The sequence below is a fragment of the Rhea americana genome, unplaced genomic scaffold (genome assembly GCF_003343005.1).
Source record: "Rhea americana isolate MKP2758 unplaced genomic scaffold, rheAme1 scaffold_2, whole genome shotgun sequence".
NCBI lineage: Eukaryota > Metazoa > Chordata > Aves > Rheiformes > Rheidae > Rhea > Rhea americana.
The window spans coordinates 2,889,520-2,908,399 of NW_028186149.1; the positions used below are offsets into that span (position 1 = coordinate 2,889,520).

Consider the following 18,880-nt stretch of genomic DNA (forward strand, 5'->3'; position numbering starts at 1 on the left):
TTTTCTTTTCTTTTCTTTTCTTTTTTCTTCTTTATTTTATTTCTTTTTTTTTTTGATGTAGATATCTTACCTGGGTTACTTGATGCTGTTTAATTATATGATCTTGGTGCCAATGGAACAGTGTCCATCAGTCCAGGAGTGGATTGTCATCTCCTACATTGTGACATTGGCTTTAGAGAAAGTAAGAGAGGTAAAGTCTGATCATCATAATAGAATCCTTGGAAAGCACTTCTTCCTTAGAGGTAAAAATGACATAGACTTCTGCAGTGGGTTGAGAAGCTGTATGCAAGAGGGAAGACTCTCTTAGCCGTAGAGACCCAACCTGCCCATCACTGGAAAGAATTTCATGTATAACCTATTCCTGTATCTTAAAGTCTTTTCTTGTTGGGGAAGAGGGCAGGCAAAAATGCCCTGAGGACAGTAGTCAAAATGACAAAATGAGTTTCTTTGTTATTCTCTTAAGTATTTTCAAGGGAGAGCATGGCCATAGTTCATAGAGTAAATCTCAGTGGGCACCAGCTGCGTTGATCCTGTTGTTCACTTCTGATGCAGCATCCTTGATGAGAACTGCAGGCAGTTTGGGGAAATCAGGAGCAGAATCTAACCTACCTCTTGGCACTTTTATATGAGAAAGATAGCATAAAAACTTCCACGATATTTGCCTGCTACAGTTTGGTTTGCATTTGGCCTATTCTCTCTGATTCAAATTCCCTTCTGAGTACACAACTCATACTAACTTTATTTGGAGGTAAATGCAGATACAAAATCAGTAAGCCAGATGTCCTGATTTAAATGTTAATGAATAAATACTGCAACAAAAAGATAGCAGAAATATACCAAAATTGAAACAGGGATGAAAAGAAAATGTTGTCAGTTGGTAACCAAAAACGTTTTTGCCTAAGACCAATTTTGCTGCCTGTGGCACAGTGTCCCAAATGCCTGTTGAGTATAAGACTGGTCTTGTCTCATGACTTATTTCAAAAATGTTATTTGGAGTTTTTCTAATGATTTCCTTTTTCATCCTTTATTTCAGATTCTGATGTCAGAGCCTGGCAAGCTGAGCCAAAAAGTGAAAGTTTGGCTACAGGAATACTGGAATATTACTGATCTGGTGGCTATTTTAGTATTTATGATAGGAGCAATTCTTCGCCTACAGAAGCAGCCATACATGAGTTATGGAAGAGTGATTTACTGTGTAGATATCATTTTCTGGTACATTAGAGTACTAGATATCTTTGGTGTGAACAAGTATCTGGGACCTTACGTCATGATGATTGGAAAGATGGTTAGTGCTCAAGTTGTTCTAAGTTTTGTATATCAGAGGTACAGAAGAAACTAAATTCCGTTCTAATTTTAAAAAACAATCTTAAAGCTTTTTTCCATCTGAGTACGATTCTGAATAAAGGCTGTGAAATAGGACTAAAGTTTTGTCTTGTGAATTTCACACTCACACATGCAATAGTCTTGCTAACAGTTGCTTGATTCAAGAGCAAAACTCTTTTTGAAACACCACAATAGCTCGTTCACCGTGTCTGCCTTCTACCTCCCAAAGTCGTAGCAATAACAGACTGCCAGGAAACAGGGATCATGCACAAAACCATCAGTTGTCGGGAGGAGGTGACACAGCAGTGCTTATGCCAGTTTTTTGCAACCAGGGAAAAACTCTGTGCTGAAAGCACAGCATAGTGCACTTAATGCAGAAGAGAATCTGCATAGCAAAGTTTTAGTATTTTAGGTCTTTTTAAATAGAAAATCTAGTATTTCTTTAAAAAGCTGGTTCTCCTCCATTTTTATATGTATTTATTTCATGACCAGTAGTTAAAGCCAAAGAATAATACCAGGAAAATTAGTTGGGGGGATGTATTTGTTCTCTTGATACTTTCTTGTTTGCTTTAATGTGTGCTTGCAAATAGACATGCTGATGCTACTGTACTAGCTGGTGATGACAAGAACCTCTCTCCATATGGTCCCTCTGTGCAGATGATTGACATGCTCTACTTTGTGGTAATCATGCTTGTGGTTCTGATGAGTTTTGGAGTAGCCCGCCAAGCTATTCTGCACCCAGATGAGAAGCCTTCTTGGAGACTAGCTCGCAACATCTTCTATATGCCCTACTGGATGATCTATGGAGAGGTGTTCGCAGACCAGATAGACCGTAAGAATAGAATTCATAGTAAGAGTCTGTTTCCTGTTTCTGAGGCAGATGATCAGATCTAAATTAATATTTGTTTTTAATGTGGAAATAGTATTTTGTCTTTATTTTTATTGTTATGTTGAGAGTTTTCTTCTGACAGACTCTAGACACTAAATAACTTTCTATTCCCCGCTTGCATGTCCTACCTGTCAATGTATGTTCAAATTCAGCTAATACTGAGAACAATGCAGTCTAGAATGCTCTCCTGTCTGTGAATATGACAGTATTGCCTATAAAATGTGCCATTTATTCACAGTACCCCAAAGAGATCATTCTGCAACTTTCTTTTGAATGAATATTTTTACTAATAGCCAGTCCCAACAGAAGATAAAAATAAATCCCTTGTACAGGAGATGAAAATACACATATTCTTTCATCATCAGCTCTCAGCAGAAGCAGTGAACTAATATATTTTTACTCCCATTGATACATCTGCCTACTTTCCAGAAATGTTGGAGTTGCATGCATCATTTAGGTTCTCATTACCCACATCTATGAAAAAACAAAAAAGGAAAACTCTGCTTGATTAGCTTTGGGACTGTAAATAGGATTTCTTATACAAAGCTGCACAGATAAAAAAAAAATCAGTGTTGTAGAGGAGCTGGACACTGTCATGTTGCTAGTAGTTTTGTGTTAATTGAAATCTACACACAGTCGAACATGCAGCTGGTGTCCTTTTGTGTGTATCACCGTTTGCATTTTATCTAAAACAATATAAACTTATTTCAGCTTTGTGAATGTGCTATTTATTTCAGCTAGCTGTATATACTGAAAAGCAGTAAAGTGAAGGCAGAAGGAACTGTAAGGTCCAAGTTCAGTGAAAAAACAAAATCATCATCATTAGAAACCTTTATACAAAAATAACATTAAACTGTAGAGCTTCCTATTCAGAAAGAAGAAAATGTCATTAGTCTGTTGCTAAAGCTACACTGTTGCAATGATCCTGTCATCTTTTTCCTTTTGAATGTTTGTCTCGTAATGTAATTTGCAGTATGTTAAATTACTCTTGACAAATACTAGGGCAAGCAGGTCAGTTACCTGATACTGTAGCTTCGTTGCACAGGTGAGCCAGGCTAAGCTGCACTATGCATCCCACTTGAACAAAGAATGTTTGCTTTTGTATACACTGATTTCTCTATCAAACAAAACTCCCACCTTGCCAACAATATTGATCTCTGTATTGTAAGTGGTATTCCTGACTTCTCTTAAGTTTTGAGTCATTTTTCAAGTATATACTATTCACTCCTATGAATTAGAAATCTTTCTTCAGCAATGTGAAAGATTTTTTGGCAAGCTTCTAGACTTTCAAAAAAGTTAGAGAGGGCTTTTCCAGTTACATGAGTCCAGTTCAGCTACTTGTTTCACTAACCATCTCAGGTTAGAAGTTTTGCTCTGTCCCTAGCTTAAGCTTAAACTTAAGCTAATGTCTTAACATCATAAGCATAAAATGTCTGCACAAGGAGTTCTGCTGTTATAACTAGATTGCATTACAGTTATTCCATAAATGTCTTATGTTTACAAGCCCACAGACTGATTTCAAATAATCTTTTTATTTTCAATAACAAGGTTTCATTCTGATCTTTCCATGGTTCTCTGTATACATCCCACAAAAGCAATCTTAGTAGTTATCAGGGAGTGAACCATGGGCAGGCTGTGTGACAAATGTGCATAGTTTTGCCAAAGCCCATGAGCGTAAACAATTTATGGACAAAGTATTATATCAAGTTATCCATCTGACTGAAATCAGTGGGACTTTTGCCTTTGGCTTCACTGAGGACAGGATGACAAATTACGAAACTGCTGAGGCTGGAAAGCACCTCTGGAGATCATCTGGTCCAACCCTGCCCTGCTTAAATCAGGTTAAATTAGAGCAGGTTGCTTGAGACCTGTCCACCCAAGTATATATCCAGGATAGAGACTCCACAACCTTTCTGGATGACCTGTTCCAGTGTTTGACCATCCTTATAGTAGAAGGGCTTTTTTCTATTTAAACAGAATTTCCTGCATTTCAGTTTGCACCCATTCCCTCTTGTCCTTTCACTGGATACCACTGAACAGAGTCTGGCTCATCTTCTTTACATGCCCCCTTCAGATATTTATACCCATGAATAAGATCCCCCTGCCCTGAGCCTTCTCAGCTCCAGGCTAAACAGTCCCAGTTCTCCCAGTCTCTCCTCATATGTCACATGCTCCAGTCCCTTCAGCATCTTCATGGCCCTTTGCTGGGCTTGCTTCAGTAAATCTCTCATACTGGGGAGCCCAGACCTGGACATAGCACTCGAGACGCAGCCTCACCAGGGTTGAGTGGAGGGGAAGGTTCACCTCCCTTGACCTGCTGGCAACACTCTTTCTAATGCAGCCCAGCATGCTCTTCACTTCAGTTCATTCTAATTTAGCAGATGCCCATGAGCAAGAAATTAGAGGCATCTGTTGTCCAACAGCAACACATTATTCAATCAATAGAGAATTAGAGAAGCTGAGTTTCCCAACAGTTTAATTTTTCTTACAACCACCATTTAGAGATTGGCAAACAAATATTCCTACTGCTAGTTAAATGGCCTTTTATGGTGTTATAAACTATAACAACATCAATAACACAGTTATTAATGGAAACGTAGCTATTCAGTGGAGACAGCTGGCAGATTCAGTGCCAGRCTGGTTCTTTAAAAAACAAGGGGAAAAGGATATGTGTTTTGTTAAGAGCTGGAAGAATTGTGATGATTGTGTGTGATAACTTTGAGTTGTTTTGTGTTTGTGGTGACTATCAGTTTTGTTTACTTGCCTGAGATATCTTGTAGATTTAAATGATCATCTGCCAGCACCATTTTGTGATTTATTTTTAATGTCATGAATTTTCTGCCACATGTAACATTTGGGGAAGACAATATGAAAATGAAGTTGCAGAATGTAGTGCAGTTCAAACAAAGACATTGTTTCTAAGCATATGTCTCTGCTGTTCTGACATTTGAGTTGCTTATCTTTTCTTGGAGGCAAAATTGTATTTTCAATCATCTGTTTTCTTTTTTCCATATTATTCTATTGTTTTCTTTCCTTCTCTCCCTGCCCCATTTTTTTTCTTTCCTTTGGAATGCTGTTCAGTCTATGCCATGGAAATTAATCGTAAGTCTCTGGTCTCTGGGGAGCTGATAATCTCATTTWGCTGAATATGTTCATTAATCTTTTTTTTCACTAGATACTGACATTTTAATTACAGGGTATATCTAGTATCCAGGTGTGTCTCTTGTTTTTCTAATGAAATAGTTTAATTTGAAGAGAAACAGAGGAAAATAGTTTGTTTCAGTATAGATTGCAGATCTGAATTTTCAGTCAGGCTTATGTGGTTGCTRTGACCTTTCCGCTAAAATGTTCATTTTTAAAAATTATGCTGCATGAGTGTCATGATAAAAATAATTCCCTTTGATTACCTAGATATTTTATTAGTGTTTCTTCAGCAGAGCTTTCATTGATCCACATGAATAATAATATGATTCACTTGACTTTCCTGTTACACTTTCCTTATGATAAACAGGAAAAACATAGGCCTGGTGTTCAAAAAGCAAATAAAATATGTTGTTATTAATCATTGTTGAAATATCCATTTCACTCCAGACTATATAAGATCAACATACTTTCAAATAATTTAAACTTTTTTCAGGTGAACTTGATAGGATTTTTGAGCAACTAGTAAAAAATAAATATTTCTTATCGATCCACATAAATTAAATCTGTAATAAGCCTATTGCCAGATTTAATATTTATTAAGGAATTTCAGGTGAAGAAGCTGTTGTTGATATACATTTTTACCTGACGCTAAATAGTTCCAAAATTTAGCCTTGTATTTGAAATCAGTTTTGTTGGCACTTTATTGGCACAAAAACTTGTTGCATTTTCCCAGCTCCAAGACAACCCTTACCCAAGACAACCTATGTATTCTCAGGATTAGTTTAGGAAATTATTTGATAACAATTCAATCACTATTTTCAAATTTTTCTCATTTTCACCAGTCTATTTTAGTGTAATTGTATCTTCTTTTCATTATGTAGTTTTATCTTTTTGTTTAATACTTTATCTAAAATTTAGAATTACTGTGAAAACTAAGGGGAGTAGAAATCTGTGTAAAAAGAAGATGAGAAATTGGATATTTCCATTCAGGAACAAATTAAGTGTGCTGAAAAGCACTCACAACTTTCAGCAAGAAAAAAGAAGCTAGGCTTATTGAATTACTTTTTTTTTTTCCAGAAGAAAAGTATAAACATTAACCACTCCTGTATGTGTAGCCATACTTGCATAACCAAGCAAGCTTTGCCGAGCACGGAACCTACAGGCTGGCAGGGAGCAGCAAGAGCAAGGCTGCCCCCCCAGGGAAGGGGAGCCAAGGGCAACCTCAGGCAGGCGGTGGGCACAGTCTCACAGGGCCTGAAGGCAGCAGACAGAGCAGAGTCCATAGGATGTCCCCAGGCAAGGCAAGCGGTGGTCCCAGGTCCAGCCAAAGGGAAAAGGAGACTGGGCCCAAGACACGAGAAGCGTCCAGCCAGGAGACAAGCTGCCTGTGGCACAAGTCTATCGCAGAGGGAGGGCCCAGAAGCAGGGCTCAGCCTGGTCCCGCTGTGACATAGCTGAAGCAGGAACAGGCTTGGGCAGAGGGTGTGGGTGGAGACCCCAGGTGACTATAGTATTAGCCTTTATAGCCTGTTAGTGCACTGATTTTGTGCTCAGTCCAACACCAAGAGCAATCTGGGACCACTGTAAATCCTTTTATATCTTTGGCAAAATATGCACACAGGTTTGGTCTGAGATTTTTTTTTTAATTCCATTATTAGTATCATCACTAGCACATGAAGATCTTCTCCCAGACTATTGCTATGAGGAAAATAAAATCCATATGAATTTGAGGAGGAAGTAACACTGTACAGTAAACTTGGAGCTGCTGCTTTGTTCATTATCATGGGAAAATATTTTTGTTTTGTCTAGTTAGAAGCAGTATTTGGACTAGAAGTTATACGTAGTTGCTACTGGAAATAAACTGACAAAATTTGTCCAGTTTGGCAAAATTTATGTATGTCATCATTAAATAAATGTGAATGGTGTTCTTAATGTAGGGCAATTTGTGAAAAGTACCTTTCCTGTTTTCTCCTCAGCTCCTTGTGGTGACAATCTTTATGATGAGGATGGTAAACGTCTGCCTCCATGCATACCAGGCGCCTGGCTCACTCCTGCTATTATGGCCTGTTACCTCTTGGTAGCAAACATCCTGCTGGTAAATCTGCTGATTGCTGTCTTCAAGTACGTAAATGATCATACACTATCTTTACTTTCTTACTGAGAGCCCATCAGCTGATTTTGCAAGGGTTTGCATTCACATTCTGAATCTAATTATTCTGTGAACATGACTGTCAAATATTTGGCATAGTTCRTATGTTGGGAAAGAATGGAAGAAAGCTTGCTACAAATTTAACAGCAATTGCAGTGATGCATACAAGAGAATCTGACTATGAATGACATTTAATTGATAGTGACAAGCTGGAAGTTTGTTCTAAAAACAGGAAAACTGAATACGTGAAACCTGCTACATACATGATGGAAGGCTATGTAACTACTAACTTATTATTCCAAGGACAGTAGCATGGATCTGTAGAATGAAAATCTGAACATGAAAAGCATGAGGATTTTCCACTATCACTGCACCCTCTGCCCCTCCTCTTTTTTTGCTTTGCTTTTATTTAGAAAAAGAAATTATGCCCTGCACAATTGTTACAGCTCCCAGAAAAAGAGCTTATATTGCCTCGAGCCAAGAAACAGGCCAGCTACACTTTGCCAAGATCCGTGGCTAAGTGTATGGCTGGCCCAAGCAATGCGAACTGTGCAGATTCTTAATATTATTCCATAGATCCATACTTAGAATTCCCCAGAGTTAAACTAAATGTGTTTTCTGTCCACAGTTTTATCTTCTGCTCACAGTTATCCTGCATGCTTTTCCTATCATGACTTAACAGTACAAAAAATAGACGTATCTACTTGCCAGTAAGACTTTCCCAGCACRCCACTTGAAAAAAGCACCAAGAGAGCAGGTGAATGTATTTTGTCCATAAACATGCAGTGCTGGAAGGCTTCCTGGCATAAGTAACTGGCATCACAATCAGAAAAAATACTTCGTTCATCTTGTGCCCAGAAATCTACAACTCACAAAGCTTGTCTTTTATCTGATGTATGTAGCTTAAAAGGTCATGAATTTCAAAGCGTTCAAATGCTAGTCACATAACTAGGGGGAAGGAGAAGAACCTTACAATAGTAGCTATTATTGGCTGAAGAGACCAAGGAATCAGCAGTTTGGGAAGTAGGTCATGCTGTTAACGCCTGCCATCCCAGCCTGTTTGCAAGAGCCTGGGATCTAGTTGCAGAATTCCTGCTATTCCTAGAGACACAGAATGAAGTCAGATTGTCTTGTTATCAGTGATAAATAAACTATTCATAGCCAAAAGAAACCAAAAAGCATATGTACTCAGCATTTTCTGGTTTTGAGGATATGTTTTAAATGGTTTTGTAAATATAAGTATTTTAAAGCAGAGCAAGTTAGAAAAAAAGAAGCAGGTAGAAAGTGTAAAAGGTGAAGTGTCAGCAACCAAGGACACTTTAAAATAGTTTGAAAAGCTGTATCAAGACAGAGAACATCAAGATTTGATTTCTCTTAGTTGATATTCTATAACCCAGATTATTGTTATCTCTGGATTGAATACTGTCTACTTACTTTCTATTCGTTCATATCCAGTGCAAAATAAAATTTCTGCATACCACACATCATTCTGGTGTAGAAATGATAAACTCTTGGCTTCCAAGAACAGCTTCCTTCATAAGAATGTGTACGATGTTCTCAAGTCAGACATTTGAATGAATAAAGTTTGAATTCAGGACATTTTGTGAAAGCTTCRAGTTTTCTATGTAGGTCAAACTGATTAGCATATTAAAGGAAAACTATGTGAAGCTTCTGGGTTTAGTATACAAAATAATTCTTAAGGATTTAATACTTTGTGTAGTATCAAATCCTGGCACGTTTTAGTAGAAATATTTACTTTATAACCAAACCCAAAAAATCTAATTATGTGATTCATAAATTGTGCAAGTTTCTTTCCACTACTGGCTGCTAACAGACTTTATACAATAGAAGCAAATAGTGTAAGAGGAGAACTGTTGCAAGTGGTGCATAAGGGATGCAAAGCATTTCCTTCTGCTTTAGTACCCTTGAAAAGAGTAGCAAAATCATGAGTTCAGGTTAATTGTTAGTCCCGTTAGAGCCTGCATGTTCAGCAGCATCAACAAAAGGCTGACCTGAGAAAGTCGTGTGACCTCATGTTGTTACTTAGCTTCCTTTTTCTTTGTGTACTCTCTCTGTGACAGCTGAACTTAGGGCCTAACAGAAACCGTACCTTTGTTCCCTTCCAGCAATACCTTCTTTGAGGTAAAATCAATATCCAACCAGGTCTGGAAGTTCCAGCGATACCAGCTGATCATGACCTTCCATGACAGACCTGTCCTTCCCCCACCAATGATCATCTTCAGCCACCTCTACATAATCATCAAGCGGGTGTGTTGTCGCTGCAAGAAGCGTGAAGGAGATCAGGATGAGCGTGACAGGGGACTGAGTATGTGAAAAATCTCTGAATTGAGCTCTTTGCACCACATTACCACAAAGCAACTGTTTTTTCCAATGCTGAGCTATTTCTTTTGTTCAATTTAACAGTCCAGTATTTGCAGAAGATAGCATAGGACGATATTTATATCAAACTAACATCTATTGAGCTCCTTGTGCTCTTGAGAATATAGAATGCCATACTATTAACGAATGCTTTCTTTAACAGACTTTCTTAAATAGATTTCCCTACTGCAGTGCATCAACTTAATCCAGATTTGCAAAATTTTATTGAAATCCACACAATGGGAAAGGCAAATAGRAAATTGAAAAGAAGGGATCACAGTATAAAATGTCATCTATAGTGTCAGCTCTGTGATTGTGAGCAATCTATGACTAGGAGTATCCCGTTTTTATTTCTCCATATTATAGACTTATGTCTCATTTCACAGGGGAACTGCAAGGATTCATCTGCCAACATACTCTGTAATTGCTGATTATTATTTTCATTATATGCCTCATTTGAAATAACCAGATGCTCACAATTACCCCTTTATTTCTACATTTCACAGGAAACTTATTTTGTAAGTAATTGTATTTTTGCACACTGTACTTCTGGTTAAAAAGAAAAGGTAAATGTAACACTCCCTACAAATACAGTGAGACAAATCCTAATAAAAGGTGAAGCATTCACGAGAGCTTATATTTCCCTTGGATTTTCTTTTTAACATTATTATAAGTTTTCGAGGCTATTACCAAAGAATATCTGGGAAACTGTCTGCTATATTAGATTATGTGTTGCCTATAACCAACATCCTTTAAGAACAGTATTTGCATTAAGGAACAATCAGACTGGCAAAGATTAGTCTACACTTTATTCCTTAAGATCTATTATGTATATGTATGGTTCTGGTCAACTTGTTCTATGTGTAGCACTCTACTATCAAAATGTGCAAAGAACTTAAAGCAAAAGCAGATCTCAGTGGATAGTCATAAAATTAGAGGCTTTACATTGCCCTCAGGACTGCAGTCATCTTTAGCTAAGTGCTGATTCCATATTTACAGAACATTTTGTTCATTTAGTGTGGGAATAGAATCTGCAGTCCACATGTCGGAAGTAATCTGCTAAATTTGCTTTAAATTGACTGACAGGTTCTGGAAAGGGAAACTCATGTTTTTTCTGTTTTACACAGAATTATTTCTGAATGATGAAGAGCTAAAAAAACTGTATGAGTTTGAAGAGCAGTGTGTAGAAGAATACTTCCAGGAAAAAGAGGATGAACAGCAATCATCTAATGATGAACGTATCAGAGTTACCTCCGAAAGGTACCCATTGGAAAAAAAAACCCACTTATCTGCATTGTAACTGGAATAATGTATTGGTTTTGTGTCCTCATTAAAACCAAAGTTGAGTTCAAGTACAAAAGATTTGCGATCATGAACACCACCACCAGCAGCTCAGAAGCTGATCTGAATCCTGATTAGGTATCTGTGCAGGTACATCTCTCACAAATGCAAGGTTGTTGCTGCTCGTATGTTATTAAGACTGCTGGTTTCTGGTTTGGGTGGCTTTGTCAAAAGCACATTTTTGTTCACAGTAATTTTTTTTCCTCTGTGCTATCTGAAGCTCACAGATACGCTTTTTTACCTATATGAGCAAATTACCAGTTCTTCCAAGAGCTCGTCTGACCATAATAAACGTGGGGGAACTAAATGACAGAAGCCCTGAGCATTGCTCACTTATACCCATGATTTGCATAAGGAACTTCTGGATTTGAATCTCTACTACAGATCATTTTGGAAGCCTTGGACAAGACATTTAGCTTTTCTGTATGAACTTCTCCATCTAAAAGACAGGGAGTATTCACATGTAAATCATTAAGCTATTCTGAGGACTAAATAATGTTTGCATATTGCTGTGTGAGCACACAGTGACAGTGGCAGGAGCACTTTTTTTACTAGATCACTTAGCAGGACCTTTCCCAAAGGCTCCGTCCATTCTGGTGGTAGCTTTAATGCAAAGGATGGGGTCTTTTATCACTTCAAATGATGAAAAAAAAAATCTCCCCATACTGAAAGTGATACACAGTTTAAATACTCTCTTGCTTAAATTCACCTTACAATATTTTAGTGGCGAACCACTCCAAATATAGCTCTCTTTCTTTAAACGTTTCTCAGGAGGTAGCTCTATCAGTCATAAAATTCCTTCCAGTGCATAAACATCTTTCTGTTGAAAGGAGGCACTGAACATCTTGCAGTATTATATGTGAAGTCTGGAATAGAGAAGTAAAAGAAATCTTCTGTCTGTATGTGAGTCATCTCTATTGATCTATTTATCCATGGCAATTTGTCAAAATCCTAGGTATTGTGGCAGTGAATAAAGCAGGGCTGGTAAGCCTCACTGATTCACTATGGTCTATGGCTGCAAAGCAGATTTGCGYATTTCTCATGGCTTCTTGTTCCGGATGCTTCATCATCTTTTGTGTGTGAGAGCAAAAGAATGTTAATTTAATTTCCACAGTTGATTTACTAGTGTATGATATCTAGTCACATCCTGGTGCCTGGCTTTTACATGCATTCTTCTAGTACCATCACTTCTGTTATGATATAAATAATAAAAGAAAATGGAAAGAAGTATTTTTTAATTGAACTAGACATTAATTCCACCGCCTTCAGCTCTGATACATAATTGAAAGGTATTTCAGTAGCTAAATGAATTCCATAAACAGCCAGCATATATTCTCTCATACAGCAACAAAACCTGTTTTACAAACTACCTTGATGCTATTTTAAGTTGTTCTGTGAACATATCATTAGACAGTATTCTTCATATTAATTGATGCTTCGCAGTAAAAGATGACAACTGAATGTGAAGTGGTTGGCACACTCAGAGAGAAATATAATAATAGGTTTGCCCTAAGGGCTGCAACTCTTGTAGACTCACGGGCATGTAAATACGGGCAAAGTTCAACTGGCCCTCTAATATGGTGTAAGGAAAGCACAGATAAAAAAATGCACATGCTTTTGATGATATGCATAGGAAAAATTAATGATGCCTAATGATACATAGGACGGAATTATGCCTTAAGAAGAAATCAGTAGCTGGGGGCACATAACGGGTTACTGCACCATTCCACAGTTTCTGTTCAGTGCTTTCTGTTTTATATCCAACAGAGTTGAAAATATGTCTATGAGGCTTGAAGAAGTGAATGAAAGAGAACATTTTATGAAAGCTTCTCTTCAGACAGTCGACCTTCGGCTCTCTCAACTGGAAGAGCTATCTGGTCGGATGGTTAATGCTCTTGAGAAGCTGGCAGGTATTGACAAATCTGAGCTGACATATACCCGTTCACGGGCTTCCTCTGAGTGTGATGCAGCATATCTCCTCAGACAAAGCAGTGTCAACAGCTCTGATGGCTACAGCACGTACAGATACCATGTCAGTGGTGATGAGTTAACGTATGATGACAGTATTGCTCCTATGTCACCAGCCATGGGATTGCGTAAAAAAGCCCATTCTGTTGGTACAAAAGAAGATGGAGCAGACTCAAAGATGCTGGTTCCAGAACATCAGACCAGTCTCTGTTATACCTCCGGTGCTAATGCATTCACCATAGCAGATTACAATAAATCTACATTAGAAAATGCACAGAATGTTTCCAGACCCTATTCTGGTTCAGGTGGTTTTGGGGATGAAAAGCTCGGGATATTCAAAAGTGATGAAATGGTTCCTCAAAGGATAAACCAGATGGATGTTGTTATGAACAGACAGTCAGTACCAAGATCAGAGTATCAGAACACTCAGTTAAAATTAGAACGGACCAAGTTAGAAGCAACCATCTCTTATCCCTTGGACAAGTCTAAAGCAATGCGCTATTATCCTCCTGAAACTTTCAGTGCTTGTCAAACCACAATGATGAAGTCAAGGAGCTTTATATTTGCGCAGGGTGGGAAGCTGGTTGGAGGAGTTAACAACTGGACCACTGAGTATAGTACCATCATGGATCAGGTGCGCCCTTCTACAGTTGAACAGTGGGCCGCAGAGTGGAAATACGAAGTCGAACAGCAACTTGCTGAGGAGCGTCCTCCAGAGTACCCTGGTTTTATCTCTGAAGCAGAAAGACAAGCAGAGCAGAAGCAATTACATATGGACACAGATGATGACAGTGATGTTGGTGAAGCAGTTGTAAATACCTCTAACACCTCTACACCTGGAACTGTCAAGACTGRGACAGAGAACTTACTGTCAGTAAAGTCAGACAGGACTTCTGGGTTCCCATCAGTACGGTCAAAGAGTTTGCACAGCCATTCTCGGAAAGCCAAGTCTATAAAGGACAAGCTGAGTAGACCAGGACATGCCAGCAGCGTGTCTAGCTTAGTGGTAGCATGTGGCAGTGCAACAGAAGAGCAGAAAGCTAGGCAAGAAAATCCGTCCACTGAAACTGAATGTTAAAGTGGCTTCTGGCCCTTGTTTTATCAGCAATTGAGAAGGCAGTGTGGCTAACTGATGGAATTATTGAATAGATCACAACTGAATTTCTGCAAAAGAAATGTGCATGCATTTGTTTCTTCTCATTTTGACCTTGTAGATGCAAATATTCTGTTCTTAAATAAATATTTGCTGGATCAGGTGAAAGGGACTTGTCCTCTCAGGACCAGATACAAAAGAAGGCACAGTCCTCAGATATCAAGGGTGTAGATCTTTCTTGGTCCCATTTCCAGTTCCCTCATAAGCTCATTTACTGGCAGCCTTTTAATAAAAGATGACAACAGGAGGACAACATTATCATGTAATAATTTAGAAAGTGTTTTTTCTTCCTTTTTATCAGGTGGTTTCTTTGTGGCCATTGTGTTTTTCAGATCAAAGCAAAATTGTTGGATGCAAAGAAAAATTATGCAGTCTCCTCTTTCGTTTCTGATATCAAGCATGCTTCTTAGTCTCTTCTTTCAGAAATACACAACGTACCATTTTTCATCAAATAAAATAGGTCCAAGTGGAAAAATACAGTTGTGGTTGGAGGAACCTGACCTAGAAAGCCATGGATAGACATGTTCTTGACCTGCCCTTGAACTTCAGTGATATAATCATGCTTTCAGAATCATACCTGTCCCCACCCCAAAGAATACTGACAGCCTTAAAGATATTGATAATAGTTTCAAAATAATTAGGGAGATTATAAGTAATAATATGAATCCAAGATCTGTATTAGTGATTGCATAAGCAGGGATTACAATGGAAGCTATATAGTGAAAGATACTGGCTTTGTTCACATACCTACAGGGGAAAAAAAACAGGAAAAGAATTTCTGATCATGTGAGATCAAGATGTAACCGAACTGTGTTTTGAACAAATCTATTGTTCTATTCATCTTCTCTTTGCAAAATCATTGTGGTGACACATCAGGAACAGGAGTTCCTAAGAGTCAGGCTAAACAAAAAAATAAATTCTCCAGCTGAAAATAGAAATTCCATATTTTTTCTTGAGTTCTTATCAAAAACAATTTTCCTAGGAAAAAAAGTCTCTGCGGAGTAAGTATTTTCTATCCATCAAGGAGAGAAATTCAATCAGGATGGGAAATCTAGAGTTATAGTTACAGTTTCCCAGTAGACTTTTCTCAACAGTAGCACACTAAATACTAGGTTTTGATAGTTTTCTTCGTAGGAGTATGATTTTGATTCATTAATTCTTCCCTATTACCTTTCAGGAATTTTGCTTTCCCAAATATTTAGCATTCTCCCTGCAGGGGAAGCATGCCATTGAACAGACAGGGAAGCAAATTAGTTAAAAAGTCATGTTATTTGTTCACAGACTACTGTGACAGGATTTATTCATGTACTATTCTGAAAATACGGAATTTCGTTTTTTCCCACTGTCAGCTTCACAGTGTGGAGATCTCATTATGCACACTGATAATGCTGCTTTTAAAGCGTTTTGAAACAGAGGGCTTGATGGAAGACACATTGATGACATCTTTTTTTTATCATTTGTATTATATTTTCATAGTCTATCCATAACTATACTCAAAAGTACTGGTACTATACTACCTAATCATAGTAACTGCATAGACATTTTTGAAAGTGCAGTCTTTGTTTACTATATATCTTTGCCAGATGGTCTTATTAACAGGTTTGCTGGCTTTGCTGTTGTCAGAACAGCATTGACATTTTGCTTTTCATGAGGGCTTCTTTTTTATTCAACTTTAGGGAACTTGACGTTTTGTAAAAACAGAATGACATTTGTGATTGTTTCACTTCCGTGTTTACTTCTGTGTTACCCTTCTATGCAACTACATAGCCATTTTGTATGCATGGTTAAAATATGCTCCGATTTACCAATGCCTTTTTATTGTTTGCCTGTACAGTCACCAGAATCTGATTCATCAGCAAACACAAAGGGATGCAAAGCTTCTCAGCACTTTGCTAAACAAGCATTATGCATTGTGGGATGCAATACAGTGTGTTGCATGCCTCTTGCTACGTTGTCTTTACAAAATGTGCATTAAAACATACTTTGTTTGTCCAGTGATTGTTTAGCATTTACTTTACCATGTAGATTAGGATAGCGTAGTGTTCTCAAACAAAAACCATTGCATTTATTTACTTTCTTTATGTAAAATATTTATAAAGGAACCACATGAGAAAAAATCTGGAATGAATTCAGTATAACAAATCTGGCACTATAAGGATAGCAAAAACATTTCCCTTCTCTTCTTACACATTGCATAGGCTGGACATTCTCTAAGAGAAGTTTGTTTTTTAACATTTGCCAGTACTTTTTCATGAAGTTCTCTATACAGGCTTTATAAGGCCTGGATGTTTACTGTGCTCTTACATAGGAGTTACCATTTCAGTTCATGCTATGTCATTAAATATGAAACAGCTACACTGACTTCAGCAGAATTATTTTAGATATATGGCCATTTTAATGAGATTTAAATATGGCTCTGTATGTGCATACAGGACTCGTATTAGATTTGGTGCACATTAAACAAAAATGATAAAAGTTTTTGCCTGTCTACCTTTATGCTTTGCTGAGTACTGGGTAAAAAGATGCAAACACAGAATTTGCATTTCTGAAAAAGCATGTTTAGTATTGACTCCTAAGAAGATGTGTCCCTCCCACTAATGTGGTGACTTCACAGCAGTGCCATAGTGGATCCCAGTTACGGCTTTATTATTAGGTATTTGCCATATACCATGAACCAGACTGAGCCTAAAGAGTATGTACTCTAAGGCTTTGTCTACTCAGGGACATTACATTGAAATAATTTAAGTTAATTTACCTTATAGGATCTTGCAATAGACAGCCATTTCAACAGTGAAATCAGACAACACATATGTCTTTGTGTTGTGGCATTCAAGTCGCTAAAACTGAACCATTTTTCTATGAAAATAGCTTTCTAAAGCTATGAAAACACACAAGTTGCCATAGAAATATTGGCCTGGGAGAGACGATCTACACTGAAGCAAGCTCAGCTGTGTTGATAGTATCAGCAGCAGCAGATGGTGGTCTAACCTGTTCTTGAACATGTCTAATGAAAGACATTCTCTTATCTGCTGAGAGATCAGAAGGGACCTTTATGAAAAAAATCTGTTCTGCTTTAACCCAACCYTGCTGCATTGCACAAGCCAAAGTACTTTCCCAACCACATAGCTGTTTTGTTGGGTTGTAACACAGCTTTCAGGAAGATATCTAATCAAGCATGCAGTAAGTACAGCAGGTTATTCCCCATAGCCATAGGTAAACAGATAATTATCTTCACCTTTAAGAACGATTTATACTTGATGTGACAAGAGGGCCCAGGAAAACCCCAACCAGCATGTGAGGTGTGATACCATCAGCAGAGCCAGCCATGCTGCTTCTGGCAGGGCTGTGATGTTGAGCAAGTGTAAGGGTCCTGGGTCACCTAGCACTGAAACAGTCACAAAGCCACTGAATAATTTCATGTTGAAGCAATGGAAATAACTGGTGAGTTCAAAAATGCCTTTTTTAAATTCACAAAAATAAAAACATGTATTCACATTTGTTTTCTCAAAACAAAGGCATTCTCAGAAACCTCTGTTTTTGTAGAACTATTTGAAGAAAGTGAACAAGTGAGACAGACAGAGATGGCTGGAGATGGACAGCTGGGTGAGTGCATTGCCAAAGGCAGGGGGCTGCAGATCCAGGGGACTTCCCTCCCTGCCCAGCCTGCACACCTTGCCTGCCTGCCCTGCTCTGCCAGTCCTGCTCCTGCACCACAAGTTGTGGTAGAATTAACTTGCGCCTCCAAAATGTTTGCTTCTGTCAAAGCAGCTTTCTTCCTCCTCCTGAAGAAAACTCTTCCAGTGGCAATGTGTGCCCAGGTCTGACAATAATCCTTACAAACTTTGTGATCTTATGTTTACAGAGAGCTTAGTTTTGATTTTGTTTGATTTTCAGAATAGTATTGCAATTTAAACCTGTCAGTCCAGTCCCTAGTGGACGTTTGTGCTATCACATGCTCATGCCCTCCAGACTCAGACTGCATTTGCAGCCTCCTCCTGAGGAGGCTCTGTGCTGATGCAGAGACACTCTTGTAGTTTTGCTGTAGTCTGCGTTAGTGGTCATTTTTTTAATCACACTGGCAAATCTGATACCTGCAATTTCAAGTCTACCTGATTCAGCCCCCCGCTCTTTTCCCCCCCCCCCGCCTTTTCTGACTTTAATTGCCCTTAAACAGTGTTCTAAGAATTAAAAACCTTTCAGAGAAGAATAAAGATGAGGTCAGGTTTCTGCAGGATTTCTCATTTATCAAACCTTCAGGGGATTTAGCTTGTGGAAAGGGCTCCATCCCCAGCAGGAGGGGAGCTGTGGCTTGCAGGGTGCTCACAGCACTGTCAGGTGCTCAGTGTGACACCACCAGCAGCTTCTTCAATACAGTGCACTCTCTGAAATGGAAGGGGCTGAGCCCGAGACTGTGCCAGGCTGAATACTGCCACTTAGACTATGATTTTGCGGCAGCAAATAGAAATATGAGAAAACACAGGATAAAGTAAAGGGAACTGCTTGCCAGTACTCGACAAGATGGGGCCCTTGTGCA

The 18,880-nt window shown here is 38.4% G+C and overlaps 1 protein-coding gene across 1 annotated transcript in view; it reads left to right on the top strand.

Annotated features, from left to right (window-relative positions):
* The window catches only part of TRPM1 (transient receptor potential cation channel subfamily M member 1), an 86,319-nt gene extending 71,852 nt beyond the window's left edge, over positions 1-14,467 (top strand). The window contains exons 20-26 of the mRNA XM_085303304.1: positions 62-190; positions 1,034-1,285; positions 1,981-2,155; positions 7,333-7,477; positions 9,632-9,831; positions 11,012-11,144; positions 12,993-14,467. Of these exons, the coding sequence (XP_085159430.1) occupies positions 62-190; positions 1,034-1,285; positions 1,981-2,155; positions 7,333-7,477; positions 9,632-9,831; positions 11,012-11,144; positions 12,993-14,271 (2,313 nt within the window). The 3' untranslated portion in view covers positions 14,272-14,467. The remainder of the gene's footprint in view (positions 1-61; positions 191-1,033; positions 1,286-1,980; positions 2,156-7,332; positions 7,478-9,631; positions 9,832-11,011; positions 11,145-12,992) is intronic.
* The last annotated feature ends 4,413 nt before the right edge of the window (positions 14,468-18,880 follow it).